General features: G+C 40.9%; 1 protein-coding gene across 9 annotated transcripts in view; it reads left to right on the top strand.

Moving 5' to 3' along the window:
* DIP2A (disco interacting protein 2 homolog A) overlaps window positions 1-12,736 on the top strand; it is a 131,455-nt gene that overhangs the window by 94,544 nt on the left and 24,175 nt on the right. For 8 of the 9 annotated variants that reach the window (XM_064452255.1, XM_064452259.1, XM_064452258.1 and 5 more), the window contains 5 exons: window positions 6,569-6,705; window positions 8,123-8,203; window positions 8,392-8,519; window positions 10,542-10,686; window positions 11,795-11,996. In XM_064452255.1, coding sequence (XP_064308325.1) covers window positions 6,569-6,705; window positions 8,123-8,203; window positions 8,392-8,519; window positions 10,542-10,686; window positions 11,795-11,996 — 693 coding nt within the window. The remainder of the gene's footprint in view (window positions 1-6,568; window positions 6,706-8,122; window positions 8,204-8,391; window positions 8,520-10,541; window positions 10,687-11,794; window positions 11,997-12,736) is intronic. The other variant, XM_064452256.1, reaches the window with a different exon arrangement.

Here is a 12,736-nt window from a genome sequence, read left to right on the forward strand (position 1 = left end):
GGAGTCCTTTCTGTGGGGATTCATGTCCAACCTGTTTACTTTAATTGCAGAAAACTGAACATCTCAATTCTGATCTTCTAGGTAGATAGACAAGGGAAGATAGTAAAAATGTTTTTCTGGGAGCCAGGGCTTTGTGGCCAGCAGGAGGGTTTTAATACATTCCTAGATGTGTTCATAGAACCGTACGTGTTCAGCAGATCCTGTTAGAGTTCAGTATGCCAGCCCTTCTCCAGGCAGGTGGTATCTGGGTGGGTCTGTGAAAAATCCTTGTCTCCTCTTTACTCTGGCAGTTACCATTATATCACCATCTCTCTTTTCTGCTTATGGTCCTTATGAGCATACTAAAGCATCACAGATCTGAGTCAAGATAGGTGGGCCAGGTAATTTATCGTAAAACGACTTCTGCTTCAACTTAACACTTCAGGAAGTAAGGTTGTAAAGGCAGGCCATTGAGGATAATGACTATGTGTTGTTGCATGGCCTCAATGTGAAAAGATGAGTGTGATGAAAAAAAAAGTATGGTGACCTAATCGGACTTAATGGCTCCTGAATTGCTTCATCTGAATGTTCAAATTCAGGTTGTTAAACTTGTCTGCAAAGACACAGAAGACAGTCAGCTGCAGTTGGCTTCTGTGTCTCAACAGAATGGTTGTTTTTCCACTTCAACTAGAATACAGATGGCATGGACTACTACTGCTATCTGGTTTGGCTGTTAAGACTACTGAAGTCCTCCTCAAATGCCACTGAAATTTGGCTGTGCTCCCAGTCCTCTACTTAGAATTATGGGTTAGTCACAGGAACATGGATGGAACAAGTTTGCATGCCCTTCAGGTAGTCATGGATCCTTTGGTGAACCAACTGAAGTTGAACTGGATGTTAGTCCAGTTTTTGAGAGTTCAGGAAAGTGGTATTTGATGCAGGATTGATTAAAATCTTTCTTTGGATCAATTTATCACATGGGGATCCTCTTGGCTTTGCTGTAGGCTTGGTCTCTGGGCAGAGTGTGCTTAACTACTCTACGGCACAAAGCAGCCTACAGCTGTGTTGTAACTTAAGCTGCTCTTCATATTCAACTATTACAGCTGTAAGCCTACTTGGTTAATCACCGATAGCGCATTTGCTCAGTGGGAGGTTCAAGTCTGCCATGTGGTGTTGGAAGAATTATCTATATGTTTGTGAGTAAACAATTTCACCTTCCTCTTTTATGTAAGTTGTTAATGAAAAACATGCCCCTGTCCTTGAGAAATGCTTAATTGGGTAGCAAGAGGGATCTTTGACAAACCTTCTCCATTGTCAAATGCCTTGGAGCATTGTCTGGCAAATCTAATAGACCCTTCTGGTTTAGGATGCCATTGACAGACAATTGACAACACTACCGTGACTTTCTACGTTAGTAAGAAACGTCAAGTGACTTGTCCAATTGGGTGAGGGGAGGACAGTTATGTGTGTGTATCCATTTAGTGCCTTGAAGTGATGTGACTTGTAATTGATAGCTTTTGGTGTTTTAAAATATAGTTGTAAGCGGCAATGCTACTTGCAGGTTAAGCAGAAGTTGGGCAACTTAATGAATTAACTCTTTTAAAACTCTGATCAGCATCGGGCTATCAGTATCTGGGGCAGATTAGCTTCAATTTGACCAAATGATAAAAATTGCAGGTCTGAAGGTATGCTTTAGCAGAAATTTCTGTATGTTGCTTAAGTCAGAATATATGTGATAGAATTCTTTCTAGAGGATAACCGATGACTTTGTTCCCTGTCTCTGGTGGGGTGGGAACCTGTTAAAAGCTTCCAGAGTAGGAAGAAAGTAAAAAGGCTAGCAGTTATTTATAGATGTGTGCCAAATTAAAATAAATTAATGACTTAAGGAAATTAATGAATTATTTTCAAATGAGTCTGCATGTACATTCCAACAGTGGGTATATTTGTGCCTTACCTTGTAAGATTTATGCTTCTTCCTGTGTAGTATTCATGGAGGTTGTTCTCTGTCCATTCTCACTTGGTGTTTGGCATACAGGAGAGAACATAACCACCATTTCCTTTCCTGTTATTTGCCCTCTTGAATTGCTTTTCTGATCGATGAGTCTTGTTCTTTATATGGTTTTGGTTTTGTATTTTCCCTTTTCTTAGACTGCTGTGCTTTCACCAAAGGCCTAATTTGAGTCAGATGCCACCCCTGAAGGCTTTGTTCCATCTTCTGATCCCCATTGTATACATTTAAGGTCTTGGAAGTGACTACATGCCCAAGTCTTTCAAACATCTTATAACAGAGGAGCCTACATACCCGAGTTTCATTTGCTCAAACAAGCTGTGAAAGCAGTCTCCTAGCCAAGAACCAGTAGTCATGCTGAGACTTGTTCAGTCAAGCAAAATGGTTTTGATCTCATTACCTTTGAAGAACCCTGGCTTACTTTATTCAGGAGCCAGCTGGTTAAGAGGTCATTAATAAAGTGTCCGCTTTTGCCCTCCTTTTCTTCAGATCTTGCTATTAGTTCTAGGGCACTGAGCTCACCTGCTTCAGGGATCTTATTCAACAAACCCCTCAGCACCAGGATCATGATGCCACATTCTCTTCAGTTGCCTTGGCTGTTAACTTTCATTATCTACTGTGAATGCCAATCACAAGACCCACCAGGGAAATGTAAGCATCCACAAAGAAATCTTCTCATCAGAGACAGCACGGGAACTCTTAAGAGAGAACCTAGTATGCATTCCCCTGGAATCTTCTCTGCAGCTCCTGGAGGGATGATGTTTTGCCTCACCTGTTGACCACCTTGGGCTATTTTGCATGGTTTCTGTCTGGGACTGACATAGCTAAGAATCAGTATTTGGCTCATAACAATCTTCTCTTTTTTTTTTTTTTTTTCCCCCCAAATTGGACTGGTAAAGATGGTAGGGAGAGTACCAAACCTCTCTTCTGTCTGTTTTGTGCCTCCAACTTTCACATCAACTGGGGTGTGATTGCCTTGTCACCTGTCATCTGGGAAGTTTATTATACATTATGCTTGGACCTGGATATGGACACTTGGGAGATTCAATTAAGTTTGTCTCCCTGCTACCTCCTGACTAAACATTTCCATTCTTTTACAGGGATCCTTCTCACATTCTTTCTTCGACAGGAGAGTAACCCTCTCTAAATCAGAAGATCTATATCCCTATAGCTCCAAATCATGCAAAGCCTGGTTCATAGAAAGAGTGCTGCAGTAGCTACTTTCTTACACTCAAGCAGAAAACCTTGAGTTGGTGCCAGATCTTAGGCTTCTGCAAGATGAACTTATGCGTAGAGAGTTACAAGTTCTGGATTGTGACTGTATGCAGTATCTTTACGAGGAGTTCAGGGAAAATGGTTCAGATTTCTCAAATAGCAGGATGCTTACTTTGTCTCCAGTCTATAGATGTCTTGGATGTTATTGTTTCCTCTGTCCATGTCTGACCAAACGTTTGCCCAAGTTCTGGTAGTTATCACAATGCATCTTCACTGCAGAGGAATCCGGTTCCTTTATCTCAGTGCCTGGTTTGTGAAAGGAGTTGTTACAGAATAACTTTGTGAAGCTTTCAGTCTTTTTGCTTGGACTGCAAATGTGAGATAGCACTACCTCATTCCCACTTGGTCCTTAAAATTTATTGTAGTAATCAGTTCTGTGTGTTTGACTTGGCTTCAGTCTATCACATGATGGCACAACAGCCTGCTGCTGCAGAACTTCTTCTCTTGGAGATCTATGGCAATGTGTACACTGGTGATGAGACGTTTTCTTCCAATTTAAATGTTGTGCTTTGAATGCTTGTGTGACCACCTTTAGAGTCTAGATTCTTGTTCATCCTTACCTAGAAAGTTGGCTTGCTTTATGCCAATTGCCCTTCCCAGAAGAGCAGGGGATTCAGGTCCTTGCATTGGACATTGCTGTATGCTGTTTTCTTCAAAGATTAGGTTTCTCTAAAAAGCCTGCAGATACCTTCCACAGTGGTCATAGAGGCATTTTATCTTAGCCATTTAGTGTTTTCCCTAAGGCTTCATGCTTCTAGAACAGATGTTATAACTAAAGACTGTAGTGCAAGGAGGACTCTCTTGTTTTTATTCTCACAGACCCAGGCCTTTTAGGGAGACTTGCTCGCTACAAGAAGATCCTGAGGTTCTACTGTTGGCATACAGTAACAATCCAAATGGATATCAGTTGCATATGGATCCACAGTGAAACCATGAAAGTGGAATAACAGAGCTCTTCCCAACACTCATTGGGCACCTTTGGTAGTGTAGTAGCCTTCTGCTGTGCAGGCCACTGACATTCTTCCTGCAGTCATGCTGTGCTGGTCTTGAAACATCCAAAGATGAATCCAGTCTTTGGTAGGGCATCAGTGCAGTCATTTGTTTGCACAGTAGGATCCTCATCCTCTGCCGGAAATCTCACAGCAGGGCTAACTGCTGAGAGTCACCATCTATAAGAATGTACATGTGGACTCATTTGAAGAAAGCAAGCTTTCTTACCAGTTGTCAGTGTTCCTCGTGATGTGCAGTCCACATGTACATTCCCGTCCCATCTGCTTTTCCCTTCTCTCTAATTCTTTTTCAGATGCAATGCTGTTGAGAGAGACTGAAATGGTGGTAGATGCACTCTCTTGTATGTCACACATGAAGCAGGAAAAGGAGGAGAAGCAAGAGTACAGGCTCTACAGATACTGCAAAATTAAAAACTTGCAGTATCACATGGCAGGGCAAAACTATGCCTGCTGTTAGAATGTACGTGTAGACTCCCTGTATCATACATTGATTACTGGTAAGTATTTTCTTTTACTTGATCAGGGTGATAGAATTGTCCTTGGGCTTCATGGATGGAGTACAGTTTGGGTCCTGTAAGCTGATCTGTTGGGTTTTGCATGTTTGTGAATGAGTTGAGGACTGTAGCATTTGTGTATGCATACAAATTGTTACGCTTTCACCAGTTATTAACAGTTCTCTCTGCATCATTGCTTAAGTGTTACATACAGAGTTCTGAGATAAATAGTTTATTACTCCACGAAATAACTTGAGTTTATTCTGTTTCAATTTACCATTATGTTTTAAATGGCCTTTTTTCCAGTTTCTCCTAAATTGCAAAACACATTTTTTACACGACTAACTGATAGTTCATACTGTATAATTTAATTCCAACCTTCTAGTTCATATTTATAATTTTCATCAACTGAAACTGTTGTTCTAATTTGGACTTGGACCTGTACCAGAATTTCATGCTAGTTGAACAGTGGTAAACATAAGGGCTCTCTGTATATTGTTTAAATATTGACTAAATTAGAAAACAGTAATACAGTCTTTCATAATGGCTGTTGTAAGCCTTATCTGGGCTTCCCATCTGACGTATGTTCCATGGCCAAAGCATTCAAAAGATCCTGATAGAAATAAACCAACTAAATAAATTTTTGATACCTCTGGGGTCTCATGGTTCTTTTCCTTACTGTAGTATGCATGACCACAAAGTACACTAATAATCCAAGTTGGAGGCAGACACAATGGGAAAGGGCAGAACATTAATTTATAGCATAGTCTGTTATTTTTCAAAGGCTCTGTTTGTTTTGTATTGACCCAGGTAGCTGTTGTGATTTCTTTGTTAATCTTGAGTCTTAATTGCTAAGCTAAACTTCCTTGTTCCATCATACCTTCTCCCTCCATATCTTTTTTCCTTTCCCTTTCAGACTAGGAAAGGACAAATCCAGACTGCTTAAGCAAGGGCTCTACTTAGCCAAAATAACCTCTCAGAAAACAGTAGCTTCAGAAGTAAAATGTACCAGTGGCCAGAGCACAGCTCAGTGTAATATTTGGTTTACCTAGTATGTATATCCCTGATCAAAAATAAGAAAATTTCAGTGTAGGAAGACTTCTGAGATTTCAGAAGAAAATTGGTAGGGTAATAGTGGTAGGACCTTTATGAAATACAATCCTTTTAATGAGTTGAAGAGGGTCGCCAAACTGATAGGGAAAAGATAATATGTAGTCACGGAAGTTCAGTAAGGGACAGCTCTGAGATGAGTTGTCGGTGGTCTCCAAATAATAGTTGTCAGACTGGCCTGCTTTGAAAGAAGATGGGATATAACACAAAAAATCATTGATCTCACAGTGAGTGAACAAAATAGCCTAGTTTTGTCTCAATTTGTAATGTGTTTCTCACATAACTTAAGGGCTGACACTATGAATGCCCAAGTCTGCAATAAATAAAAGGAATGCTATGTCGGTAATTGGTATCTTCTTATTTTTAATCTTTATTCTTCTACTTGATCAAACCATCTGCCTTCATGTTGAAAAGCAATTGCCACAGTTTTGGATTCAGTTGCAGCTGATGTGTAGGCTGTGAAGCACTGTAAGAAAAAAAAAAAAGCATTTGTGAACTTGAATCTTTAATCTTGGAGAACACATTACACAGGCTGACAAAAAGATAGATAGAGCTCTCTTGCATGCTATGTTTTTGCTGTAGCTGATAGATGATTGATATTAAAATTTTTACCTGTCAGTGACAAAGCAACTTCTGTGTCAGCTGCTGAAGCAAACCAATACTGTGATTCTGTATTCTTCCTCTCCCTTTAGCAAATGTGTGTGTTGTGAAGGTGGATGGGACTCCTTATCTGTGTAAAGCCGATGAGGTTGGAGAAATATGTGTGAATTCAGGTGCAACTGGGATGACATATTTCGGCCTCCTTGGAATCACCAAAAACGTGTTTGAGGTTTGTATTTCTCTTTGTGATGTAAAATTTCGTTGTTACATTTCTAGTATTTCTTCTTGCAAATAAACTAATTTGTTCCTTAAACTTTTTTTATTAGAAAAAGCCCTGGCCAAATACACTTTGCTTCATTCTCTGTCAGAACTTGAAATTCTGTCTCTTATAACCAAAAATATGAAGTACCATCAGCAGTCAATCAACTGCCTCTACATTCTGCTATCCAGAGTTGTACTTATGTTAGTATGTAAATTCATCTTAGTTCTGTATTGTCACAGCACTTTTACTTGTGGATGTTTCAAGTTCATTAGTGCACAGCTTGGGACATAAAGTTAGAAGTTAGTCTGATATATGTGAGCTTCATCACACAATCCAAATGCATTTGTTCAGATAACATAAATTATTTAGAAAAGCTTCCTTTGTGTATTGCAAACAGTATGTGCTTTTCAAAATCAACTTTAGTGTTGATTAGCTGTAACACTTAGAATACTAAACAGTTTGCTGTTGGATATATGAAATTATGTTCCTAGGTATATGGAAGAAGAGATAATAAGGACGATAGCATAATAGTGGTATTGTGCCTTGTAGTTTGTCAAAGTAAAGCAAAAGTGATCTTTCTGCCCCGACTTTTCCTTACAGGGGTACCCCAATTTCATGTTCTTCCTTTTCTGGCAAGAAAGGAGTGAAAGTCCTTTAGGAGTCATGCACAGAGTAGTGTTGCACTGGGCAGCAGTTTGAAAAACTGGCTGATATATGGAGTTCTACCAGAGAGATGAAAGAAATCCTGACCATAGTCTTTTCTTTCAAAAAAACTCTGTCAGCTTGCCAAACCTCAGCACTTTAAACAGCTTAGCTTTCAGCACTGTCCTTAGCTAGTGAGAGAGACAGAGAGAAATGATGTAATGGAAGAGTTGGGGAGGGGAGGAAGGCAAGAGAACCACCTGAGCAGATGCGAGGAACTTGCTGATGAGCTAAATGCTTTTGCTGTGGTTTTCCATTGTAGGCAGACCCATAACTGCAGCAAACTTAACTTTCTCGGAGTTTTGATAGCGTAGCGTTGTCGCAATTGAAGTGATATGCCTGGGTACATATCTCATCAGGGATGTTAATAGTAGCAACAGAAAGAGTCTCTGATTAAGTGCTATATGAGTGTATACTATAAACCCTGATTTAAAAGGTGGCGTGAACTCTTGTTATGAAGGCTAAGTAGCTGAGAAAAAGATAAGGCCATCACAGAGTTAAGAATTGGTGTGTTCTTCATTACTCAGAAAGCTGTTCTTCATACTTGGCACGGTAGTAACTGTTGTCATCGGGTAATTTTTCAACTGAACATAGAGCTGCAATGAAACAGAGGCACAAAGCGTTTTACCTTCACTTTTCTTATCAGTACTGCAAGTGTCTGAATATTTATGTGTTCTTTCAGGCCATTCCAGTGACGGCAGCTGGTGTGCCTGTTTCAGACCAACCCTTTACAAGGACAGGATTGCTTGGCTTTGTGGGTCCTGTAAGTGTGAATGAGCCATCTGGGGCCCTACTTTGTCCTGACTCCCAATTCTAAGTGATGGCCCTGAATTCAGCAGAACTCTGTGTCAGGGCAGTGACCTTGATATTTATTGTTGGCTTTACTCAGGCATGTATCACTGGGAGTCTGGAGTTTTTTCCCCTCTATTTCTAATCTTGTCTTCTTTTCAGGACTATTTGGTCTTTGTGGTAGGAAAACTGGATGGCCTAATGACAGTTAGTGGCCGCAGGCACAATGCAGATGATGTGGTAGCCACTGCATTGGCAGTTGAACCCATGAAGTTTGTCTATCGGGGAAGGTGAGTATATTAAAAACTTCACTACTGCTGATTGGACTTTGTTGCTCTTTTTTACACCTGCAAATGATCAACAAGTAATATAGTGTACACAGGAGCTCTACATGTGAATTTTTATGTGTGTATTTTGTAGGAAAGGTAGCACTAGGTCATGATATGCCAGATAAAAACTTGGCTGTCCCTGCTAACTTGAATTGTCACCCTGCTTCATGAATAATAGATTTTAAATTACTTTCACATAGTATAAACATAGATCTTTAAGTGTCTGTTTAAAACTTCTTTCAAAGCTTTTCTTAAGACAGTCAAATGAAGCATGTATGCCAAATGTAAAACACAGCTCCCCATTGTCCACTTGAGCCTTTCATGCAGAGGCGCCTAGGGAAGAACTTTGCAGTGTGTTCTAAAGAACAAACTAGGAGTGTTGGGGCTGCTGAAGAATCTTCAGAGATAGTATGTGTTGCATCACCGACGTTATTGCTCTTCAGTAGTCAATGGCTCAATGTCCAGATGGAGATTAGTGATGAGTGGTGTCCTTCAGGGCTCTGTACTGGGACCAGTGCTGTTTAATATCTTCATCAACAACATAGACAGTAGGATCAAGTGCACCTTCAGCAAATTTGCAGATGACAACAAGCTGAGTGGTACAGTTGACATGACAGAAGGATGGGATGTCATCCAAAGAGACCTGGACAAGCTGGAGAAGTGGGCCTGTGAGAACCTCTTGAGGTTCAACAAGGCCAGGTGCAAGGTCCTGCACCTGGGTAAGGGCAGCCCCTTTATCAATACAGGCTGGGGGATGAAGAGATGAAGAGTGGCCCTGCAGAGAAGGACTTGGGGGTACTGGTGGATTAAAAGGTAGACATGAGGCAGGACTGTGTGCTTGCAGCACAGAAAGCCAGCCATATCCTGGGCTGCATCAAAAGCAGTGTGGCCAGCAGGTCAAGGGAGGTGATTCTGCCCCTCTACTCTGCTCTGGTGAGACCCCACCTGCAGTGCTGCATCCAGCTCTGGGGTCATCAGCACAGGAAAGACATGGAACTGTTGGAGCAGGTCCAGAGGAGGGCCACAAAAGTGATCTGAGGGCTGGAGCACCTGTCCTATTCGGACAGGCTGAGAGTTAGGGTTGTTCAGCCTAGAGAAGAGAAGGCTCTGAGGAGATCTTATTGTGGCCTTTCAGTGTTTAAAGGGGGCTTATAAGAAAGATGGGGACAGACTTTTTAGTAGGGCCTGTTGTGACAGGACAAGGGGTAATGGTTTTAAACTAAAAAAGGGTAGATTCATACTAGATATAAGGAAGAAATTTTTGACAGTGAGGGTGGTGAAACACTGGAGCAGGTTGCCCAGAGAGGTGGTAGATGCCCCATCCCTGGAAACATTCTAGGTCAGGTTGGACGGGGCTCTGAGCAACCTTCAACTGATCTAGTTCAAGATGTCCCTGCTCATTGCAGAGGTGTTGGACTACGTGACCTTTAAAAGTCTTCAAACCCAAACCATTCTATGATTCTGTGAAAGCTGAGATTTCCTCATTTTTGCATCACTTGTGCAATTCACATATCACAATTATAATGGCACATACCTGGTGGAGGCATTATTAATATTTTATCTTAGAAGAGGCAAGCCTAAAACTAATTTAATTCAGAAATGGGAGTAAGAATTTTTCAATGCGAGCATTGATAGACATTCTGGTCAGTAATTTGGCATAGTTGTCTTTCAGAAGGGACATTGTATGTAGGTGCAACAAGTGTAGCATGCATAATGGAGTTACACAGACAAGGTTTGTATAGCCCCTGCATGTATGGAACCTGCCTATGTTAAATGTGTGTTACATTGGTGACTGCAAATTCACTTGACCCCCAACAGAAATAAATTACAATAACAAACCTACTTTTGTCTGTGATTTTGTGATGTTATGGCAGGAATAATGCTCGTGCCTGTTGAAGCAGTACCACATTTCCACATTATAATAAACCGTGCTATGTTCATCATATGTTGCATCCTATCATTCTTCTGTCCTTTGCGTTTTAGGATAGCAGTGTTTTCTGTGACCGTTTTGCATGATGATCGAATAGTGCTTGTGGCAGAGCAGCGCCCTGATGCGTCAGAGGAGGATAGTTTTCAGTGGATGAGCAGGGTTCTACAGGTAGTCAGTCTGTCCTTTCTCTCTTTCCAGGTGAATAAGGCTGATGTATGAAATGAGAATCTTAGAGCATCTTTTTTTCCATAAGTAAAAGCTGTTAGTGTAACTACAGAGAGTTGTAATAAGCTGACTTCTGAATGTATTTCAGGGTTAATAGTTAACAGAATTTTGTAAAAAGTAAGGCTTTTTTTCAGAATGTTTTTTAACCTCATACTACTAGGATTCCTAAAGTCCTAAGGATGATAGTTTTTGCTTGTTTTAATTCTACATATCTGCTGATTTCACGCTGGCTGGGAGGGTTAAGTCTGAAAATTTTTAAGGATATACTTAGTGCCAAGTATCAAAACAGACCCTGAAATATTTTATATCACTAACAACCTTGTTCTAGATCTCAAACAACAAGCATTAAAATTTTTTTTCCCTTGATTACTGTATTGTGTTCTCATGGGGGTGCCAGGAGGGAAGGGTATTCTGATAGATTTGCATTTGAGGATTTCAGAATTAATCAGTTCTAAGGAAGTAAAAAGTGAGATTGCAATTATGGAAGAAGACTGGTGGAGGGACAACTGAAGGGAAGGCTAGAGAGAACAACTTAAGGGAAGATGCTTCTTAAGAGTAAGGCAGTTGTGTAATAATGGTTTCTGTCTAATTTCAGCTTTGTAATCTTTTTGGATGGAATATCTGGTAATAGAAAGGCTGTTTTTCATGGGAGAAAATATTTTATTCGTCTTTTTAGAAGTGTCATAGACATTTAAGTTTTAGGCAGCAAGACATTTCCCTCCCTCTTTTTGTGGTTTTATGTTCTACTGCGTTTTTGTGGTTGTGCCATACATGCTAAATCTGCTGTGGTATAATTTTGGCTTTTAAAAATATCTGCGCTTTTTGCCCACTTTTAAGAGACTTTCCTAATCCCTGATGTGCAGGTGGCATCCCCTTGATAGAGTGCACAAGCAAAGACCTGGGTCTGCTCCTGCTCCCATTGAAGTCATGGCACAACATGAGTTCAGTGAGTGCAGAACTGGACCCTTTATTTGCAAATTGTGGTGCAAGTAAAAATTTTACTGTTATTAAATGTCTTGATTCAAATTCTTGCTGTAGCTATATCCCAGTTGATAATGTGGATTTTTTTCTTTCTATCAAGGCAATTGATAGCATTCACCAAGTGGGAGTCTACTGCCTTGCCTTGGTGCCAGCCAACACTTTGCCAAAGGCTCCACTTGGAGGAATTCATATTTCAGAAACCAAGCAGCGCTTTTTAGAGGGTGCTCTGCACCCTTGTAATGTCTTGATGTGTCCACATACTTGTGTTACTAACTTGCCTAAGCCTCGACAGAAGCAACCAGGTGAGTAAACCACAGTGGGTTCCTTAGTTCTGCATGTCTGTCTCTGAGGGTGTGTGTGGAGTATGATCTGGAGGCAACGTGACAGCTCAGGGCTGTGCATGTTGGATGGTTTTAAGCTGCCTAACTTGGCAGAGCTAGTGGTGTTGTAAGAGCAGCCTAGAGCTCAGGGAGGGCTTTATGGTCTGCCTTGAATCCAATCTGCCTTGTAGCTAAAAAGAAGATGGAGACTCCCTTTTTACAAGGAATCACATGGAGAGGACAAGGGGGAATGGACACAAGTTGCTCTTGGGGAGATTCCGGTTGGACACAAGAGGAAAATTTTTCACAGTGAGAACAGTCAACCATTGGAATTAATCTCCCCAGGGAAGTGGTTGACTCGGCCACATTGGACACCTTCAAGCTGGACAGGGTGCTGGGCCATCTTGTCTAGACTGTGCTCTTCCTAGAAAGGTTGGACTAGATGATCCCTGACGTCCCTTCCAACCTGTGATTCTGTGAATCCCAGGTAAATGCAGGGGCATGCAGCACGTACCCATTTAATGTTTCTGTGGCTACGTTATAAATGGTTCCTGTACTGGCCAGCTCGCAAAGGCTGGGAACTCATGTAATGAAAATGAAGTACAGACAGACCTCAATTTGCTGAATCAGTAATAGACTGATTTTTAATGTACCATACTGATAATGGACTGATTCTTCGTGTACCAGACTGTCCTCTTCTTTTTTTTTCTATGCAATACGGT

The sequence above is a fragment of the Phalacrocorax carbo genome, chromosome 5, assembly GCF_963921805.1.
Source record: "Phalacrocorax carbo chromosome 5, bPhaCar2.1, whole genome shotgun sequence".
Taxonomy (NCBI): Eukaryota; Metazoa; Chordata; class Aves; order Suliformes; family Phalacrocoracidae; genus Phalacrocorax; species Phalacrocorax carbo.